Here is a 21,330-nt window from a genome sequence, read left to right as displayed (position 1 = left end):
TGTGGAGGCTGTATAGGTTTCCTTCGTAACCGTATGGCTGCGTTTGGGTGGATGCCAGTAATTACTCTCTTAATATAACTGTCTGTCGTCGAAGAATGTCATAAGGTTAACCCGTGGTTTATGTTTTTTTTGGGGGGGGGGGGAATTATTGTTCTCACGTCTGTTTTGTATTTTTAGGAAAAACTGAACGCCATTTTAAGGCTCCGCTTAACATAAGAATGTGGAAGCCGCAAAATGGGTGTCATTAATACATTTCTGCGTTAAGAAAATTACAGACGTTTGACCGTGGTTAGGCCGAATGCGAATTAGGTGCACTCGCTCTTTGGTTTTCGCTTCTGTTTCGGCTCGAATCTCGGTTTAAGAGGGCAGTGCGACAGCGTTGTGCTCTGGACTCATTGCTATAGATAGAAGTTGATGAAGACGAGAGTTCGTTCAGATCTGCTGCTTGCCTTTGGGGTCTTTTCCTTTTTGTTAACTGAGTTCAGTTGAATAGCCACCCGATTCTTGGCCGATCCCCCAGTGTGGGTATGTGCCATCTTTTGATAGGCTAACAGCAACAACAACAACTTTGGGGTCTTCTCTTTCCAGTCGGCCCTCTCCAATTCTTCGGCGTTTCTTCATCGTGCCACTCGCGGCTACGTCCATCTACGTGACATCACCATCGCACTCCCTCCTCACTGGCCGCCCGCTGAGCACGGGGATGCCCCGGCTTCTCTCCGCGCGCATGCGCCAATCCGAATCGTGTCCGACGAGGGCTCGCGGTGGCCACGCACAGTCCAGCCTCGGCCTTGCGGCCAACCCGGCGAGTACATCCTGATGCCCGTCAACGCTATCAGGCATCCGCGGGCAGGTAAGTGCTTTTCAATCACTTACCGGTCACTTACTATTACACGCCGCGGTGGCTCAGTGGTTAGAGCGCTCGGCTAATGATCCGGAGTACCCGGGCTCGAACCCGACAGCGGCGGCTGCGTTTTTATGGAGGCAAAACGCTAAGGCACCCGTGTGCTGTGCGATGTCAGTGAAAATTAAAGATCCCCAGGTGGTCGAAATTATTCAGGAGTCCTCCACTGCGGCACCTCTTTTTTCCTTTCTTCTTTCACCCCTCCTTTATCCCTTCCCTTACTGCGCGGTTCAGGTGTCCGCCGATATGAGACAGATACTGCTCCATTTTCTTTCCCCCAAAAAAACCAGTTATTATTACAATTATTATCACTTAGCATTAAAAGAAAATATAGTTTGGCCTTCATATGCTTTGTCTTTAAGTCAGAGTTTTAGAACCGTGCAAATCTTTTCTTCGGGATGCAGCGCGACAAGAACATATAGGAACGTGAATCTAAATTTAGGCTGAAATACAGTTACACGAATGTTTCACTGCAACAGTGCCTGTGCACGTTGTGGAAATATGAGGGGACAAAGCCTTGCGCCCCCTCCTGCACTCCCACTCCGCGGATGCAGCGTTCCCGCTCGCTAACCGCGGATGAGGTTCGTGCTCGAGGGACAAAGGGAAGGTACGACAAAGCGTCAACATTCGTATGCTAATTATTACATTTGTAAGTAATACACAGAGCGGGCCAGTTAGCTAAAAAACATCAACGAGGCATTCATCGGAAATAGAGGCTACTTAAGAAGGACTTCCGGCTTACCGGCTGGGGCAGGAGCGCGACTTCGGGGGTTTCGGCGGCGAACATTTGCATGCGCCGACAATGGCGGCCGGGTTATCCCGTGCGCGCCGCATTCTTTGGGCAAAGCCATTCCCTAGCATTTGCCGGGTAAGGTGCCGAAAGCACGCGTTTGCTACGCGCGCTTCGCTACCTGGAACCAGAAGTCCAGCGGCAAGGCAGAACGGATCCCCGTGCGCCTGCCGCGGAAGGTGACGAGAGCGTGCGTCTGCAACCACTCGTGAAGCGGGCCGGATCCCGAAGAGACCCAGTAAGGTTCCGCAGAATTCCGCGTAACCTACGAGGTGGCGCTCCCGTCGCCGTTTCCTTTCCCCCATGGGGGAGACTTCCCTCCTCGCCCAACCGGTGCTGTCCTGACGGCCGACGATGAAGATGGGCCGCGTCGAAATGGAGGGGGAACAGGTTTTCCACAACGTAACGGAGGCACCGCCGGTTTTAAAGGCGGAAAATACGACCACACTTAGCGCGAACAGCGTCAGGGATGTTTTAAAACGCAAGTATGGTGTAGAGGCATCGCTGCCCGTGGCATAATTAGCATGGCAGAACAAAACAAGCAAGTACGAACAGCGTCTTTCATACATTGTGCAGGTATGGAGGTAGGCTTGTTTTCATAATTGTGCGCAGAGATGAAGAAATTCGGGAGAGTAAGAAAAATTGGCAAACGTTTAATTTGTGTTAAGCCTGCTTAGTAGAGCGTTAGCTCTGGGGTTGTGATTGATTTTGATTTTAAGTGCAACTAAATAATTAGCGGTAATTAGTCCGGGTCTCAAACTAGCAGAGTGCATTCACACTTGACCTAAGCTTTCCAAAGGTGTACAGGGTATATGACTGGGTGCTATAGCGCAATTTTGATTTTAACTGGAATGAACTAATTAATGGGAATTAATTCAGGTCCCTAAATAGCACACTGCATTCACAGTTGACCTAAGATTTCCCATGGTATATGACTCGGTACTACAGTGCAAAGTTTGCTTTAATGAACTAATTAACACTAATTGGTTTGGCCCAGTAATTTGCCGACACAACTGTATAAATAACCAATGTCCCAAACTCATGGTTGATCACGTGACATATAGTACATGCTTAGACGCATAGCTAGACAGTAGCTTTTACCTTGGCTGAACTAGAAGGTGAAAACACGGGCATGAGGCGTTTTCAGAAGTTGTAGCCCGGTGAGTTGAGCTATGCTCTAAAATTCGAAACAAGCACCTAAGATTGTTTACGTGTGAAAATGCAAAAAGATTACTGCCCCAGCGTGCATTGACATCCGCCCACGAGCGCACACCAGCCGCAGGCCACACACGTACGTATTACACCACCCGGAACGTCTCGACAAAAAACGGGTGCACCACAAAATTTTGTGCGAAAATCGGATTTTAATGCAAGGGAACGGCAAAGTAACCGCTTTACATCTCTATAGACGCTTGAACCGGGCCTTAAGGGAAAGGTAGAGTCTGGAAAAGCATGAAATTGAAGGTGGATATGCCTTCATTTGGTACCCTGTCACAAACAAACCTGAAACTTGACTAGCACATGTAAGCTACATGCAACGATAAATCGTATGTAAGCCACATGCAACGAGAAATTGTATGTAAGCTACATGCAACGAGAAATAGTATCACACCACTCGGAATGCTTAATGACAAAAGATTGCATCACAGTTTTTGTAAGAATGCTGTCAGGTAAACTGGGGCCCCATGGAAGTCCACCAATGGCGATTATGTGTAGATGAATTACATAATGATATGAATAGGTTTTGCTGAAGTAGCGGTAGTCGGCATTGCAGTGCGCGTCATACGGCCGCTTGAGGACGTCCCTCTATTAATGCGAAAGTATTACTGGTCCTATTACAAGAAAAAGCGTGTTTCCATGTACTCGCAGATGAAAAAAAAAACATAGGGCAAGAAAAATAAACTCACTCGATCAAGCTGCTGTATGAGCACACAACTCGAGCACCTCCACTTGAAATGGTTCGATACATGTCTGTCTGTCTGCATGTCTGTTGTTGCCAGGAAGAAAGAAAAGGAAAGTGCACAGGCCTTCACTGGCTCAAGCCGAGCCACGATCGCTACCACGTGCAGATAGTAGGAGAGTTGAAAGATGGGATAGAAAGCCAGGATAGTAAAGGCGCGCTAAAGACAAGGCCGATCCCGGAGGTCGTGCAATACCGGGCCAACCGGTGGCGGAAGTGAAACAACCTTCAAACTCTTCGCCACATCTCCAAAAATAAGTCCAATTGGACCCGTAACAGATATTCTACGGGGTCCGGACACTCGCATATTATCCGATACATGTCGTTCTTCTATATAATACCGTCACTGTCCGACCCCCCTGTGGTGCCAAATTTCCCGACATTCGTACCAAAATTGTGGTGCAACCGTTTCTTGTACTTCGTTATGGGTAGTATCGTACCACTTCTCGTTGCGTATAGATTCCATATGCTAGTAGAGCTTGAGTCTAGCTTGTGACAGGGATTCGAACTGACGACATATGAACCATCATTTTTATGCCTTCTGAGATTCGTATCAAAACTGCCATGCAACCTTTCGTCGTACAGTTCCGGGTAGTGTCATACCGCGCGCGCGCGCGCGCGTGTGTGTGTTTGTGTGTGTGTTACTTCGAAAAGCAGAGTCCTCTCCTGAAATAAACTCAGTTCGCGAAACACAACCAAATGCTTACGTCTTGAACCCACGAAATACTTTCGCTTCACCACGCGAAGCACTGTGAAGTGTCTGCCGAATTTTTTTCTTGGCATCGCTGCTGTTTTTCATGCTATCTGCGATTACGCACACACACTGGCACGCACACAAAGACACACATGCTACCGGTTTTCCAGTAATGCTTTCATAATAAAGAGTCGAATGTTGAAAAAAGCCTAAAGGACTGCGCATGCGTAACGTACGCTGTGGATTAAGCAGGTGAATGCAGATTAGAATGGCGCTAATGGGTTGGGGAAGAAACGCTAGCAAGATATGAGGAAGCGACACTACAGCCACTACGCTCGGAGTGTCGTTTGGTCAGGATGTCTTATGTTCCAGTTATTTGCTCTCATTCCTTCGGCGCCCTCTTCTGAAGGACATTTTAAATACGAAATTCTTTTAGCTCCCGTTACATAAATAGCCGAGAAATATTCGATTGAAGTCCATTTGGCTGTGCCATGTGTCAACCATATCTCTTGAACAGAGAATGTATATGACGAATGTCCCCCTTCAGCACTCGCTAATAGGGCCGAAATTTGTAGGTCCAGCAAAGAGACTACAAATGAAGCTAAAGACAGCGTACCGAGCGATGGCAATAAGCAACTGCTATGTGCGAAGTTACTAGAGAGAGGGAAGCTGCATAAAGTACGAAAAAATACAAGCCGAGGATGTCAGAAGCAGAACTTGGCAATGTAGGGCATGTAAGGCGAGAAATATTGCTTAATTGCTTAAATATGTAGGTTAATTACAGAATAAATACGATGAAAAAAATATGCCACAAAGGGGGCAGCGCTGAGTTATGGGAAGTGTGGAGACGGAAATTTGCTGGGATAAGGTGGCCACTGTGGTCGTAACACAAGCGAAATGGTTTTCATTTATGTGCGTTTGGCCTGCAGTGAGCTCAGCAATATTGTTGACTATGATGATGAGCGTTCGACATATCAGTCAACTGAATTAACTTTTCCTTTACTGTCCTTGCAATGTGTAGAAATGCCTGCGTGCTTTAGTTCAGATTGAGATGTGCAGAAGAAATTCCGGGCAAGTTGGTAAAACTGAACGCAATGAGCCTTGCATTACAAGCCGGAGTTGCAACAGCGTGTAGTTAGGAACGCTTGCTAGGAAAGCAGCCGTTGCTACATTTTACAAAGACGACTTTGCAACAATGACACGTTCTACTCGGTAGTGCACCATATCTCCGGGAAAGAAACTCTTGGAAACTTGACCGTCCTTAACACCACCTGTCGGACGCCTCAGGTAAGAGCCGTTTTTGTCCATAATAAAAATTTCTCATGACCTCAGAATTACTTCATTTTTCTTAGGACGTTCCTATCCTAATGAACGGTTCAAGGAGCTGCAGATTCGCTGCTGTAGATCTGTTGTGCATTCGTGGCAATCGCTACCTCGTCCATTCTCGATCCGTTTCTCTTGCTGGTTCATAGCTGATTAGATGCCCAGTATAACTGCTGATCGCTTCTTCAGAAGGTGATTGCTTCAAGACCGTAAAGATTTGTTAAAGGAGGCTCTAGCTAGGCTCGCAGAGGACTTGTGCATCCGATGTTGCAGCGTTGCCGTGATGGTCGTCCTGACAACGCGATTCTCTGAGCAGAGCTTTACTCTTAAACCATGACTCTCACAAGTACAGTGTTTGTGCCAAGTACACGTGTTGGGAAGGGGATCCGAACTTGCAAGTAGTTTTGGGATAAAAAAAATGCGTATCATTCTCTCCCACTCGCACAGCATTTAACAACGAGAACTGCGAGCTTAGCAGCTGACGCGCCGAGAGGCATCATGTCGAATATTACGCTTCAGTGATTCTCCGTGACTATACAGACGCTGTTCAATTTGTCTTCAACAACGGCACCGAAGCGAGATTGAAGTGCGTTCGCTGAACCGCTGAGAATTCGGAGCTTGCCGGGTGAGGGTACACTGTGGGACGCCGCGCTTGAACGGGAAGTGTAGCGAGCTGCATCCAGCGCTTCTAGGCTGACGTGGCTTGGTTGATGTCTTTGTGTCCGCAGATTACCTGATGGCACACGAGTGGGCTCACCTGCGGTACGGCGTTTTCGACGAGTTCGGCGCCCCTGGTGACTCGCTGTACCCGGCCGTCTACAAGCGCGGAGGACAGGTGAGACACCACAGTACACTGACAGGAAGAATATGTACAGTACGTATCATACCTATAGGGAACCCGACACATGATGTCGAGAAAAGTAGACGTAAGGGCGGAGCTACAAAAAGGTGCAGAGAGCTCGAAAGAAGGAGCATGAAGGCACGCCAGTGCTTTGTGATGAAACAAGCTATTCTACTCGTTAAGAGACGTTATAGACATTTCTCGAGTTGACAAGATCTAAGAATGTGGCGTGCTGTACACGATAGGTGCACTCCGTACTGGCCTTGCCGCCAAACACTGTACCTGTAATTTACTGTCCCTACTAAGACCTTATAAGACTTAATATGGCCTCAGTACAAAGATTTCTTTCCTCGGCCTGTTTGTTCGATATGTAAACGCGAGGACATTGAAGCTGACATTCACCACTTACTGTGGGACTGCCCTGCTCTCAAGCGTACAAGGATCCGGCACCTGAAGGTAGCGGGTCTTTCCCCGAGGCACCCTGCTTCATACATATATTGCCTGGACGCAGGTACCATACCGTCGCTGTCTACTGGACTTCATAATGTCACATTGCCTTTTTTCATTAATTTAATCATTGCTACATCTTTTAGCACACCTTCGCCGATCATTAATGCCCTGAGAAAATAAATGTCGCTTAAAAAAGCCCTAATCGCCACTAAGGGTTGTGGCGACACACTTTGCGCACATTTCCGCGCAGCCTTTAGATTGTTATCATGCGGCCCAGCATAACACCACCACACGCTGGACCGCGTTCCTTATAAAACCCAGCGCCACCGCTGCGTCACCCGAGGCCTGCGTCACCGACGGCAGCTAAAAAAACAGGCGGCCCGGCTGGGAAGAGCGCTAGTCTACCTTGCGCTACCGATACCGGCGTAGAGTCGGTATGCTCGTCCGCTGACATCGGCAATCGAATAAACCCTTGTTTTGTTTTTATGTTGGGATTCGTCCTTCGGCCGAAATGACATCCCACGACCCTCACAACAGAGAAGGCATCGCCATGGTGAAGCGAGACCAACAGCTTCAGGAAGTACGTCACGGTCAACTTAATGCTTCCATGCAGCAGCATCCCGCCGGCTCCGCCGAGGACGTTAGAGCCCGGGACGACGGCATCCCGCACGCTGCCCCGCACGACGTCTGGCGTGTCGCTGTGAAGCTTCCGACGTTTTGGGCTGAATTGCCGGAGGTATGTTCGCCCAAGTCGAAGCCCAGTTCATTCCCTCGCGCACATCACGCTAGACCGGACCCGCTACAATTATGCCGTCGCCCACCTCGATTCCCGCTACGCTAACGAGATCCGAGATATCCTTGTCAACCCGCCAACGGCCAACCTGTATACGGACATCTCAAGACTGAACTTACCCGCCGCATGTCACTCTCGAAAGACAACAAGGTGCGACTACTACAGTCCGCAGAACTTGCCGACTTGAAGCCTTCGCAGCTCCTCCGTCACATGCGTGCTCTCGCGGGAAACGTGCAAGTCCAGGATTCCTTTCTGCGAGCACTTTGGCTTCAACGTCTTCCACCGGACGTCCCGGAAATTCTGCAGGCTCAGCTTACGCTACCTCTAGACCAAATTGCTGAAATCGCTGACCGCGTTATTGAGGTCTCCTTGCCGCAGTTGTCGCCCACCATCCAGGCTGTTGCTGCACCGCAGAACACCACAGAGCTTGCGCGCTGTATCGATGACATCAATCAACAGCTCAGCTCCTTTCAACGACGCCTGGATCAACATTTGCCGACACGCCACCCGCAAAGCCGTGACCGTAGCACCACCGCGTCGCAGCAGCCAGGTGACGACGACCGGTGCTACTACCATCGACGCTTCGGGGACACAATGTCAACCACCCTGCTCCCGCTGGGCATAAGAGAAACGGCAACGGCAGCTCGTAGACACTGCCAACCTGGAGGCCGTCGCACCTTCGTCACCGACCAAATTACAAAGCAGCGGTTCCTTGTCGACAGCGGTTCCGACATCTGCTGCTACCCACGATCCCACCATTAAGGTACCCGTCCTCCTTCCTATGTTTTTTGAGCTAAACGCGGCAAACCGGTCCACAATCAAGACTTACTGCTCACTTCGTCTGCACTTCCAGTTTAAAAACCTACGCCGTGGCCTTCATTGCAATTTTGTCATCGCCGACGTCAGCGAGCCAATAAACGGCTCAGACTTTTTGGCGCACTACAGAACCCTTCCGAACTGCCGCCACGACCGCCTCATCGACGCCACGACGGGGCATTCTTCGCCTGGACAGCGAACAACTACCCCCCAGCCGAGCATTAAAGTACTCGGTGTTGAAAGTGATTCACCCTACCACGCAATCCTCGCTGAATTTTCCGGTTTGACGAGCCCTAGCAGGTTGTCACGTGATGTGCAGCACACCACTGTGCACTACATCCGGACCACCCCAGGGCCCCCGGTTTTCTGCCGCAGCCGTCGCCTTGCCCCGGACCGCTTGCGCGTAGCCAAAGCAGAATTCGAACCCATGCCCCTTGAGGGAATCATCCGCCGCTCTGACGGCCCATGGGCCTCGCCACTTCACCTTGTCCCGAAGAAGACCGATGGCTGGCAGCCCTGTAGGGACTACCGTGCCCTCAACGCCCGCACCATTCCGGATAGAGACCCCGTTCACCACATACAGGACTTCGTCATTGTAATTTATGGCTGCCACGTTTTCTCCGCGCTAGACTTGGTGAAGGACTACACGCAGATACTCGTCCATCCGGATGACGTCTCGAAAACTGCGATCATGACGCCTTCCGGCTTGTTCGAGTTTCCCTTCATGAGCTTTGGCCTGAGGAACGCTGGACAAACCTGTCAACGCTTCACCGACGAAGTCGTCCGTGGCCTCGGCTTCTGCTTTCTCTATCTTGACGACATATTGGTCTTTTCCGGTAACGCCGACGAACACCACATGCACCTTCGTCTACTTTTACAACGCCTCGATGACTACGGCCTGCTCGTGAATGTCCCAAAAAGCACGCTTGGCGTTTCAGTCGTCAAATTCCTCGGCCTTGAAGTTTCACCAGAGGGAACTCGACCTTTGCCTCAGCGCATCTTATAGCTGCAAAATTACCCCCAACACACCACCTCTAAAGACCGTCGCCGTTTCCTCGGCATGCTGAACTTTTACAGGTGTTTCTTGCCACGCGCAGCCGACTACCAGGCTCCCCTCCATGATGCCTTGGCTGGACTACGAAAGAACCAACCCGTCACGCGGACACCGGCGGTAACCGAACTTTTCGAAGAATGCAAACCTGCTCTGTGCAACGCCACACTTCTCTCCCATCCCGTGCCATACGCTCCCTTGGGGCTCTTCACGAACGCCTCTAACTTTGCCGTCGGCGCCGCCCTTATGCAACGCGTAGACAACCCCTGGCATCCATTGGCGTTCTTTTCCAGGAAACTCTCAGCTCGGAAAACGACGGCCAGTCCAACCAACGAATACCCGCCCCCCGCCCCATAGAATTCACCAGCTTACTGCCAAGAACTTCTGGTGACATACGAAGCAGTTCAACACTTTCGTCACATCATCGAAGCACAGCACTGCGCAATCTACACCGACCATAAACCTTTCACTTACGTCTCCTCTCAACGCCGTGAAAAATTCCCGCCGGTCCAGCGGAACCAGCTCTCGTTCATTGCCCAGTTTACCACGAACATCCAACATGTCAGCGGAAAGGACAACGTGATCGCCGACGCGCTTTCACGTGTGGCAGCTATAAGCTCTTCGCAGATAACAGCTGACGTCCTCGCCGAGGCTCAGACTACGTGCGTCAAACTGCAAGAACTTCTTAAGAGCCGGTCCTCACTACAGCTGCAAGCCCCATTACCTGGATCGACAAAGACTATCTACAGCGAGATGTCAACAGCACGAAGCAGGCCTTACGGGCCCCTTTCCCATCGCCGTGGTCTCTTCAACCAGCTGCATAATCTCAGTCATCGGTGCATACGCTCCTCTACACGCCTCGTGACCGACCTCTATGTCTGGCCCTCCATGCAGAAAGATTGCCGCACCTGGGCGCTCTCCTGCATTCAATGTCAGCGCGCTAAAGTCACCAGGCATGTAACTTCTACGCTCGGAGCATTCCCCCAGCCCTCTGGCCGGTTTCAACACGCCCACCTTGATATCATAGGGCCCTTTCCCCCAGCTGAACCCTATCGCTACTGCCTCACCGCCATCGGTCGGTATACTCGATGGCCTGAGGCATGGCCCCTTGAGGGAGTCATCGCGGAAGACGTCGCCTCGGCCCTCTTTGCTGGCTTGATTGCTCGCTTCGGGCCCCCTCACCGTGTCACCACCGACCAGGGACATTTCGAATCGAACCTTTTAAGGCTCCTCGGGCTGTCCATTGGGTTCGAGCGCTCGAGGACCGCAAGCTACCACCCGTGCGCCAGCGGGATGATCGAGCGTTTCCACCGTCAGTTCAAACCAGCCATCATGTCCTACACGGACTCAACCTGGCTCGAAGCCATCCCAGCCGTCGCCCTACGTCTTCACGCCACCTTCAAGCCAGATATTCAGGCTACACCCGCAGAGCTCGTCTACGGGGAACCACTCCGTCTCCCAGGCGAATTTCTTTCTGAACCGCCATCCACCACTGCGACGTCAGATCCCACCGATTTCGTCTCCCGCCTCCGACGCACCATCGCTGCCCTCCGCTCGTCGCCTGCAGCTAACCACTCTAAGACTGCCCCTTTCGTCTTCAATGATCTGGCAACATGCACACACACATTTCTCCGGGACGACACCGTCCGCAGGCCTTTCCAGCCACATTACAGCGGCCCCTACCCTGTTCTCCACCGCGACCACAAAACCTTCACCCTGCGCGTTAACGGGAACGACGTCCGCGTCTCTGTCGACCGGCTGAAGTCAGCCTACATCGACTTCACCGAACCAGGGAATACCAGGTACCCACGGGCGTCCATCCACGACCCCTGACATCGCAGCATGCTTCTGTCACTACACGCTATGGACGTCGGGTACGCTGCACAGATTTTTACAAGCCCTGAGGGCTCTCCAACCCTGCGTGGGGGGGAAGGGGGGTTGATGTGGCGACACACTCTGCGCACATTTTCGCGCAGCCTTTACCTTGTTATCATGCTGCCCAGCGTAACACGGCCACACACTGGACCGCGTTACTGATAAAACCCAGCGCCACCGCTGCGTCACCCGAGGCATGCGTCACCGACGGCGCCTACAAATCCAGGCTGCCCGGCTGGCAAGAGCGCTAGTCTTCCTGCCGGTACCGAGACGAGCGTAGCGTCAGTATGCTCGTCCACTGCCATCGGCAATCGAATAAACACTTGTGTCGTTTTTTTGTTGGGATTCGTGTTTCGGCAGAAATGACATCCCACAGGGTAATTGCGTATAAGCCCTGAGAGTTTCGACATTGTGTCTTGGAACTCTCGGAAATTACACGCAACAACACCTGAGAGTTCCAAGACGCAATATCGAAGCGAATTGGGGCAGCCGGATGTAATCGCACGGGTACTGCTACGTTGGTCGGTGTACACAGTAACAAATACTGTCTCATTTTTAGGAATACCAAAAGTTTTCTTCACTCCCTCTTTTATCCCTTCCCTTACGGCGCGGTTCAGGTGTCCAACGATATATGAGACAGATACTGCGCCATTTCCTTTCCCCCCAGAAACCAATTATATATAAAAAAGTTTTCAAACATACAAGCATTTCAGAACACACATTGGCTAAAAACATAAGTGTACAATTATTCTGAAAACAGAGGCAATTAAATATTTTTTGGTATGTGACGAATCTGCCACTGATACTCAAAAATATTTTCCTGTTAACTTCGTCACCATGATTCAGAACGTGACAAAGATAAGAAGAGGTCAATTATCAAGCCTAATGGTGTTAATTTCCTGCCTGGTCTGCGTGTACTCTTCGATCCTCTAAACAAAAATGACTTCTTGGAACCTATAGTTGGTAGCACACAGTGGTTTATTGTCATAAAGATCAAGTGAGACCAAGCTATGCAAAGCAGAGGAATGCGAAAAAACCTATTGGAGGATGCAGCACAGCGCACTGTCATGCGCAATGTTGTAAAGATTACAGGAGCCATGGGCCACATAAGCGATTCTTTAAATGTGGCAAACAAAGAGTTCACGAATATCTTACAGCATCAGTCAAAAGACTTGAAAACAAAAAATCCCTCATTTCAGCCGCATAGCGGAGCGCTTGCGGTACTCCTAAAAGGTATAAAGCTCCTAAATGTGAAGACGAGGCTTTTCTTACCTCACAGAGGTTTAGAGCTTGAAGAGTGTCAGTAATAAGTGCTCTACTGCACTTGTGCTTTTTCAAGCCTCACGTCACCTATAAGCATACGTTGACATCACAGCCATACTTCGGCTATTGAAACCAAAACCGAAACAGCACGAGAAAGAAATTTGTTTGCAAATTATTAACGGTGGGAGGAAAATGCGAAGTGACGGCTAGGCAACACCACGACGTGCCTAAGGCCCCGTCGGCGAAAGCTCTGCAGGACTATAAATAAAGTAGTTACGAACAAAATTGATGTATAACAATGTCTTACGCATCATAAAAAAGAAGAAAGCATGCACCGAACAGATAGATGCCTATACTCGTTTAAACATTTCTTGACTCTGAACAGGAAAATGAGGCATTATATTACAACGCGAATACCTAGGAATCATTCTGCAATTAATTTATCACGTTAACCCGTCAGCTAGTTGAAGGCAAGTAGTAAAGTACGGCTCACGAGTTGAAGTTGAAAAACGTGATAATCTGTGACTTTATAATAAAACGTAAAGCTACAACAATTTTCCGTGGCAAGGAACTGTTACTTGGACAAGTCGGATAATAGGAAATGTCAAAATGTAGAACGGCCTCGAAGAAACTGCCCCGGAGGACGAGAAATAACAGAGAAATACCCAGTTCTGTGCTGCATTTCAGAGAGAGAGAGAGAGGGGGGGGGGCGTTATTCCTGCAGAGTTACGAGGACATAACCGATATATCTCCCAAAATATCATCAGCAGCTTATGGCAGCTATCTTAAGTGCCTAAATTCGGTGATACACGCAATGTTTGAGGAGGAGCAGAGAGTGTAAAATTAACAAAAGAAACGACAATTTGCATCGTGCTCCACACACAAATACTGAGCCGAAACGAGAGAATGAATTTCATGCGATAATTATTTATTTATTTAGCTGCAATAAGGAAGATATGAAACTGGCACACGTTCGATTCATAGAACAGGCAATCAGATTTTTCACAGTTAAACTGACCACAAAGGAAAAATAAACGCATTCGAGTGGCGGACACCTGAAGTAAAGAGGAAAGGAAGAAAAAACTCTAGGTGTAGCGCTGTAAAACTTGGCGGAGGGCTTCAGTCATTGACATGTGCCTTTGTTATACAAAGGACGCTTGCAATCATTAACCGATTAAGCCTCTCAGCACTACGGGCGCAACGGCACTGAGGCACGCAAAGCGGGAGCCTGCAGTCGAACACGCCATCGAAGCGCCCCCTTGTTGCGCATGGGAAACCTGTCTCCTGTGCTGCGCAGACGCTGTCCAACACCTGTAGTGCGAGCATCGTTACGTCGCCGCTGAAGCTGGACGGTTCGCCCTGCAGCATCATCGAAGGCGCCCTGGAGGAGGACTGCATCGACTTCGAACCCGTGGCAGAGCTGACCGACGCGCGCTCCTCCGTCATGTTCCTGCCTCCGCTCCCTACGGCAAGTGCAGGCCGACCCCTGAAAGGGTCCCCTTGTCCCGACATGAACACATTAATGCGCCCACACAGAGTGCGACTAATCACTGAAAAAACATTTGAATTCAGTGAGGGTATACGGAAAACTTTGCTTGTGCTGTGCCATCTCAACAATCGGTAGTGGCGAAAGGCAAGCTGTTAAAAACAATGTATGTTGATAGCAAGAAATGAATAATATAGAACTACAAGCCCAATGCATCAGGGACTGGCCGAGCTAGTGGAATATTTGTCCGATAATGATAATTTAGCCTTCCATGCGGCATTGTTCGCGCGTTATTTTCTATCGCGTTTTTCGGGCATCTTTCTGAAATTGAACAGAATAAAACAGTTACTGTTCTTGCTACTAACACAGGTAGCTTGGATTTGTACGTATTTATGGAACACCTTACTCAGTAGGTACATACCGCATCGCCTAATACACACTAAAGTAGCAGGCGTTATATAGCATATTTTTTGCAATCTTAGAGGCATTTTTATTCTCACAGTATGGAGTACACAAACCGTTTCCAGAGTTCATTAGAAATCACCTGTATATTAGACCGATAGCAGCCCTGTGTTGTATTACTTCGCTTTAGTAACTGCACCAATGTTAGCAAAAAGTAACGACGCCACGTCGCTGGAGCTGTTATTGTTTTTTATCAGCTTCATTCCTTCCCTGCCGTTTACATTGTTTAGCCATTTTTCCACTTTTTCATACTTTTTATTTCACCAAACGGCATATAAAAATAGTTTGTAGCATTAATCTTTATAGCTGTATAAGGGCCAAAGTGTAAAAAAAACTGTACACAGAGCAGAGTATATTAAAACAGCATGTGGTGAACAAACAGCACACACTGCAGTCAATGCTATTCAGAAATTTGAACAAAACAAAAGAAATAAATAGGCCAGAACAGATGCAAAAATCGTATAACACAAACGCATTCAGTTCCAAATTTTTGTGGACTCAAGGGAAAGATGTTTTAAGGCTACTCATTATACGGGAGCCGTTCACTTTGTGTAGTCGTTTGCGAGTGTTGCTGTGACAAGGTTGCAAAAGAAATCTATTATTAGTGGCTGTTCCTGTTTGTCTCATACGTTATCTCAACCGTGTACGAGGCGTGGGATTATTTCCTATTATTGCGTTTCCTACTTCAGTGATCTTCAGTTTGTGTTTCTTTGACATCGGTAATCTGAGAAGTTACTGAAACAATGGCCGACTAAGGTGAGAAATCATTGAAAACGTTACAGTACGAACACCAAGTTTCGTTGCGCGAATAATTGGCCCTAAGGGTGTTTCATTAGTTCAGTCCTAAACAACTGATAAATGCCATAGCTACTGTGCACAAATCTGTTGCGGTGACCTACCGGTATCGCCCTCAGCTGTTAAATCTAAGGAAGAGAGATCCATGACTGGGCCGCGGCGGCAGCATTTTGATGCAGGTGAAATAAGAAATCTCCAGTGTGTTGTGCGCTGTTAGTACTCTTCAACCAGAGTGCGGTCGAAATCATTCCAGCTCCTTCAAAATGAATTCATAATTTGCTTTGCTCATGAGTTGCTTTGCGACGTTGAGCCTCACGTACCATTCCAAAACACACGATGTGATACCATGGCACCGTATAGCGTAGCATAGCATCGCATACGAAAAAAAAAACTAAAAAAAAGCCTACCTAGAAAAGAAAATCTGAAACTCTGTCTTGCCCTTAAAAAAATCGTTACCGCCAATAGCTAGTTCGGCGCCGGCCCGGTGGCTCAGCGGTTATGGCGCTCGACAGCTGCGCCTAAAGACGTGCGTTCGATCCCGGCCGCGGCGGTCGAATTTCGATACACGCGAAATTCTTGAGGCCCGTGTACTTTGCGATGTCAGAACACGTTGACGGACCCAGGTGATCCCTCCTAACCTGACTCGCTTGGGGACGTTAAATCCCCAAATGCTTGTTTAGAGAAAAGATTATATGCAGTTTTTTTATTATATTTGCACCTAGCTTCGGCTTAGTCAATTAACAGAGGAAGAAATTTTCTGCCGTGACGTGCCGCTTTTATCCGGAAAGTACTGACGCAGGTTATGTTGGCGAGAGGAAAGAGGTTTTCACTTTGCAGGTTTTGTAAGGTACACTTCGTTTTGTGCGGATTTCAGCGAATTAATTCTTAGTAGTGTTCGCGATATTTCGAGAGGTTATTACCCGCGCTAAATGCCCCGCACACAACGTAATTTGTAAACCGGAATGTGAAGTATTATAGGCCGGGTTATACAATATGAAGAAACAGGCTTCCCAATGGTCCCACAATAATTAGAATATCACTAGCTACTAAGAGCCGATCTTTGGCGCTGTTATCATTGTCCTACATTGTCACATCAAGATGAAAAGAAGTCAAGTGCATGAGTGTTGCGCCTTCTGTTCCACTGGCGTTGGAGGTGTCTTTTTCTGTCTTAGTCCCTGTTGTTACGCCATAGTTATGCCCTCTCACCATTCTGTTACGCCTTTCAACGCCTCCTCAAGATGGGCAAGATGAGCTTAAAACCTCGCAGGTTGACTCCTTTTGCGACGACAGCTCCGAGCTGGCTCACAACGCGGACGCCCCTTCGCCGCAGAACGCGCTATGCGACGGTCGGAGTACGTGGAGTGTCATCTCTGCCACGGAGGGCATCCGGCGGTGAGTGCAGGTTTAGTTTGCAGTTGGGCATAGCGCGAGACAAATGAGGACAAGAGATGGACACAGGGCAAACGCTAACTTGCAACTGAAAAAAACGGAAGCATAATTACGAGCTCCACGAACTGATTGCGCATTTCCCAGCTATCCACTAATTAAGACGAGGGGGCTGGATAAAGGCAAACTGAAGCAATATAATCTGGGGTCAAACGACAACAAAAATGGAACGGAAAGAAGCCGGAAGCACCTCTTCCCCTTCAAGTAGTAACACCCAATAAATTAGTCGTGTGTCCCTCTCTTGTCCTCATTTGTCTCGTGTTAAGCCTACCCGCAAATCGTGACTTACCAACTGGTCCAAATTTCCACTTTTCTCAAGTGTAGGTTTAGGTTTGCAGAGCTAATGTCATGATTATAAGCGGCTTATTTTTTTTCCACATAATACTATATTTGAATACCCTAGAGATTTTACCAATACTAATGTAGGGCATTCAATACAATCACCTCAATTGAGGCTTTGCTTTTCTACGCTCTCCTCCTGACCTCGCTGTAGCGTGCATTCTATGAAGCCGGCTTAGCCAGTTTTGCAGCTGGAACGAGTGAAATTTTGTCAAGCGTTTGCTCGACGGAAATGCGTGGGGCAAATAATTCAAACAACTGATATAAAAGAGACGGCCGTGGGATAGCATGGTCGGCTGACATCCACTTTGCGCACTCTCAAGCTGCTGTGGGCGGCTGGTTGCAAAACAGAATCTTGTGTGCTCATCAGGTTATGAGGTTCATGTACCAGACTGTCATTTGGCGAACTGCCGCATGCTGCCACCTGTCTTAAGGTATTTTGTTTATGCTTTTTTGATGTCGCACTGAGCACGGACAAAAGAGGTTGCATTGCAGATTATGGTGTCACCGTGCATCAGCGCAACAAAAACTGTGTACAGATGTTGGTCGCAGCCCAGCTTCCACAGCTGCAAATTCTATAAGAGTTTTGACGGCAAAATCACTGCGAGTTTAGAATTATTTCGATAGCAATGTGCAAGGAAGGTTCTGTAGATAACATTCCGTGATAAATGCTTTTGCACGAAATGTCGGAACTTGAATATTCCTGTAATCTGGACGGATTTGAAACGTTGGATAAAATTTTGTAACTTCCAAGATGTCATCACTAACTCTCCCTTTACTGCAAAATAGTTGAAAAAAACGAGAGATCCAGTAAGCAAAATATCACATGATCATAAATAAATTGCGTTTTCTTGCTTCCTTATTTAAAGACGATAAACAGCGGGAAACACGCAGGCACATAAGTAAATCAAGAGCAGAATTTTTAAAATGCACCGTAAAGCTGCCAGTGCAACATTAAGACTTGGAAATGTGAGGCTGTTTCGGCGTTAGCTGTAGCTCTTGCATAAATGTGTCTGGAAGCAGGCATCTTGCTGCTCTGATAGCTTACACTTTGACCTTCCTTTAATAAGTACGATTCAAAAGACTGTTTTTGCAAAATATGTTCGCTGTGCATATAGTCCTGCGGCCACAAATAAAAATCATTCACATCTCCACTCTCTGTATCATAGTATAGGCCGGCATTACAAGTTAAAAATACGCCCTTTAAACAGCTAGGAGGCAGTGTCTTTCTTTGTATCCATTGTTCAGGCATTTTGCCTATATAGCTTGCAGGTGCCTAATAACTTGACGCTTTACGCGCTATGAAGGCTACGCTATGCACTAATGAGGTACTCAGTTTAGGCTATAGGAGATTTTAACCTAGCTCACGCAGTCAACGGCACTCTGTAGTCTGTATTGCTCAATTATAATTTGTATCTGTGACGCCAGAAGCACTAACAAGGAACGGCAGCGTTCGATTTTTGGAGCTCGGGGTGTATATCCATTGGATCGGATTATCTACAGTCATGTTCGATGTAAGCGTCGCATTTTACACGATCGCTGTTTGGCACAACTAGGTGCATAGGAATTCGTAATGAAGGAGGTCTCACTGCGCTCCTTCCAAGGACGGTTACTCTGTACGAATGATTTGAAACATCGGGATAACGCTGGTTTTGAACCGGTTATGCACACATAAGAAACTGCGCACGACTTCTTTGAACGCAGGCTCCGGGGGCCGTCGCCTTTGCAGCCTACTCGATTTCGTGTTGTGCGCTCTGGATCCAGGCCTGGGCGTCTGGTCGTTGCCATGGACGTCTCTGGAAGCATGGCGGTGAGATCCTTATCAGGTTCAGTGCCGCGATGGCTAAGGTTAGCTGGCTGTAGACAAAAGCTGATGTCAGAAAACACAAGGATACACTTGTGTCGAACTGAAATCAACATGTCAAGGCAACGGTGAGGTGAAACTTTCATGTTTTATTTTCGTTGAAGACGAAATTCGCTCCAGCATTTTTTTTTTGCACGCCCATACTAACAGTAAACCGGCCGAGTCAAGTTTTCAGAAAAAAAATGGTTACATTTATGAAATTTGAACCAGGCGGCGCTGTTCTCCGAGGCGCACCAGAAGACGTCTCAGTATAGAATGTTCTGACAGGCGACCGAATTGTTCTATATCCGAAAGGGTAGACCTCCTCGTTTCTCTGAGCCATTTTGCCGTCCGCGTTCTGGCACTGCAGCAAGGAGACCGCTTGGTGCAACTCCGCCGGGCCGTGGGCCGGTTCCTGGAGGACACGACGCCCGACAATACCGTAGAGGTGTCTCTAGTCGCGTTCAACCAGAGGGCGCGAGTGGTTGCGCCCCTCACGAAGCTCAACGCCACCGTGCGGAAGAGGCTGAGAGAGACAGCACTGCCCGTGACGGTCGGAGGATGGACGTCTCTGGGTGCTGGGCTCAACGCAGCGCTCAAGGTAGGGTCGGGGGCTTTTGGAGCGGTTTGTAACGCCTAGGAATAACACGAGCGAGGAAACCTCCTAAATGTTTAATCGTGCACGAGGCTTATGAAAAGACGAAAGCTATACCCATTACCACCCCCAACAAGAGCGCGTACAGCCAGCACCACGATATGGATGGAAACAAGCGCAGCATGCTCTACATCGTTCTTCTATTGGCCTTCCACTCCTCCTGCCAACTAAAGCACCCTCTTAAGTGTAGGCCCATCTAGACTAGGTGGCCCAGCAGGCAGCATAACGAGTGCCCTATCGAAAAATCTCGCATGAATTCATATGTGTCTCGTATGAATTCATGTGTTACCACAGTCCCTCCATACTTTTACTGGTCATGAAGCTTCGCCGTCACGCTATGGGAGAGCTTTGTGTGCTGCCAGCGGCGGCCGCAGTGCGGCACTGCGTATGGCCAGAGGGCATTGGGGAGGCAAGAACGAAGGCGGCAGCTGCTGTCAGTGCGAAGTAGCGTGGCATGTGAGCTCGCAGGTTTCGGCTTCTCCCTGTGCTGTGTCTCAATAAAGTGCGCCCTGAGTGTGCCTGAAAGTCAGGTCAGGATGCCGTGTACTTTTTGCGCACCTGGATGCCGCTCCGGGCACAGGGGCAATTAAGAAAAAGTGTCGAAGTTCTGCCTGCCCAGTGACAGCGACCGCCGTGAAAAATGGAAGCGCACCATACCACGCCAAGAAACTTCTGGCTTCAATTTCGACTCCCCGCGTTTGCGTGCCTGTGAAAAGCACATCGATGCCAGAGATATTGTGCGTGCAAATCAATGGGTAGTTGATGGCGTGGTTGTGACGTCTCCGCGCGATGTGCCAAAACTTTCGCCGGACACCGTTCGGAGGATTTTCGAAGGCCTCCCTGCGTATTTGTCAAATCAGAAAATGTGCAGAACTCATTCGCCTCGACAACCTAAGGTTACCAACCGTCGCCGAGAACCGTCAGCTGATCTGAAGAGCTTCGGCGCTGCACCGACGATGTGCTCGAGATCGACAGGCGCAGATGAAACGGAGACTGACGCAGGTAATGAAAGTAGAAATGCGTGTGGCGTGTTGTTTGCGTGCTGATTGCATGTCCGGCACACGGGATATCTATGAGTGAAATTTTATTTTTCTTTTCTTTTACGTAGGCACTGAGGTGAACGGAAGCGTACCTGTAGACACTTCATGTCAAACAAAGAGAGCTGTATGCAGCTGCTCGCAGCATAAAAAATGGAAGGCACATATCCGTCGCTTGGAGCAACAACTTAAGCGCTGCCAACTAAAGCTCACAAGGCAGACAGCTCACGAGACGGAACACGGAAAAACTGAACAAAATTTGCGCAAGCTGTCAACGCGTGAAAAATCATTTTTGATCAGTGTTTAATGAAAGTAACGTGAAGTCGCCAAATGCTGCGCAGTAAGCTTCAAATAGATAGGCACATGGTTCTGCGTTTTATTTATTGAGATTTGCACATTTTTCTCGCTTCGCTACGAAAAAAAAATCTTTGCCAACAGCTACAAGAAGGAATGGCTTCATGACTGGATGCTACTGAAGATAAAATTGACATCGGTGTGCACATTTCTATA

The 21,330-nt window shown here is 48.6% G+C and overlaps 1 protein-coding gene across 1 annotated transcript in view; it reads left to right on the top strand.

The window, feature by feature from the left end:
- Nucleotides 1–21,330, top strand: part of LOC144121793 (calcium-activated chloride channel regulator 4A-like) — a 56,994-nt gene that overhangs the window by 10,434 nt on the left and 25,230 nt on the right. The window contains exons 2-7 of the mRNA XM_077655191.1: nt 589–850; nt 6,397–6,503; nt 14,055–14,225; nt 16,768–16,892; nt 18,990–19,095; nt 19,499–19,729. Coding sequence (XP_077511317.1) covers nt 589–850; nt 6,397–6,503; nt 14,055–14,225; nt 16,768–16,892; nt 18,990–19,095; nt 19,499–19,729 — 1,002 coding nt within the window. The remainder of the gene's footprint in view (nt 1–588; nt 851–6,396; nt 6,504–14,054; nt 14,226–16,767; nt 16,893–18,989; nt 19,096–19,498; nt 19,730–21,330) is intronic.

The sequence above is a fragment of the Amblyomma americanum genome, chromosome 2 (assembly GCF_052857255.1).
Source record: "Amblyomma americanum isolate KBUSLIRL-KWMA chromosome 2, ASM5285725v1, whole genome shotgun sequence".
Classification (NCBI taxonomy): Eukaryota; Metazoa; Arthropoda; class Arachnida; order Ixodida; family Ixodidae; genus Amblyomma; species Amblyomma americanum.
The sequence above is the reverse complement of the archived record's forward strand: the minus strand, read 5'-3'. Positions and strand labels throughout refer to the sequence as shown.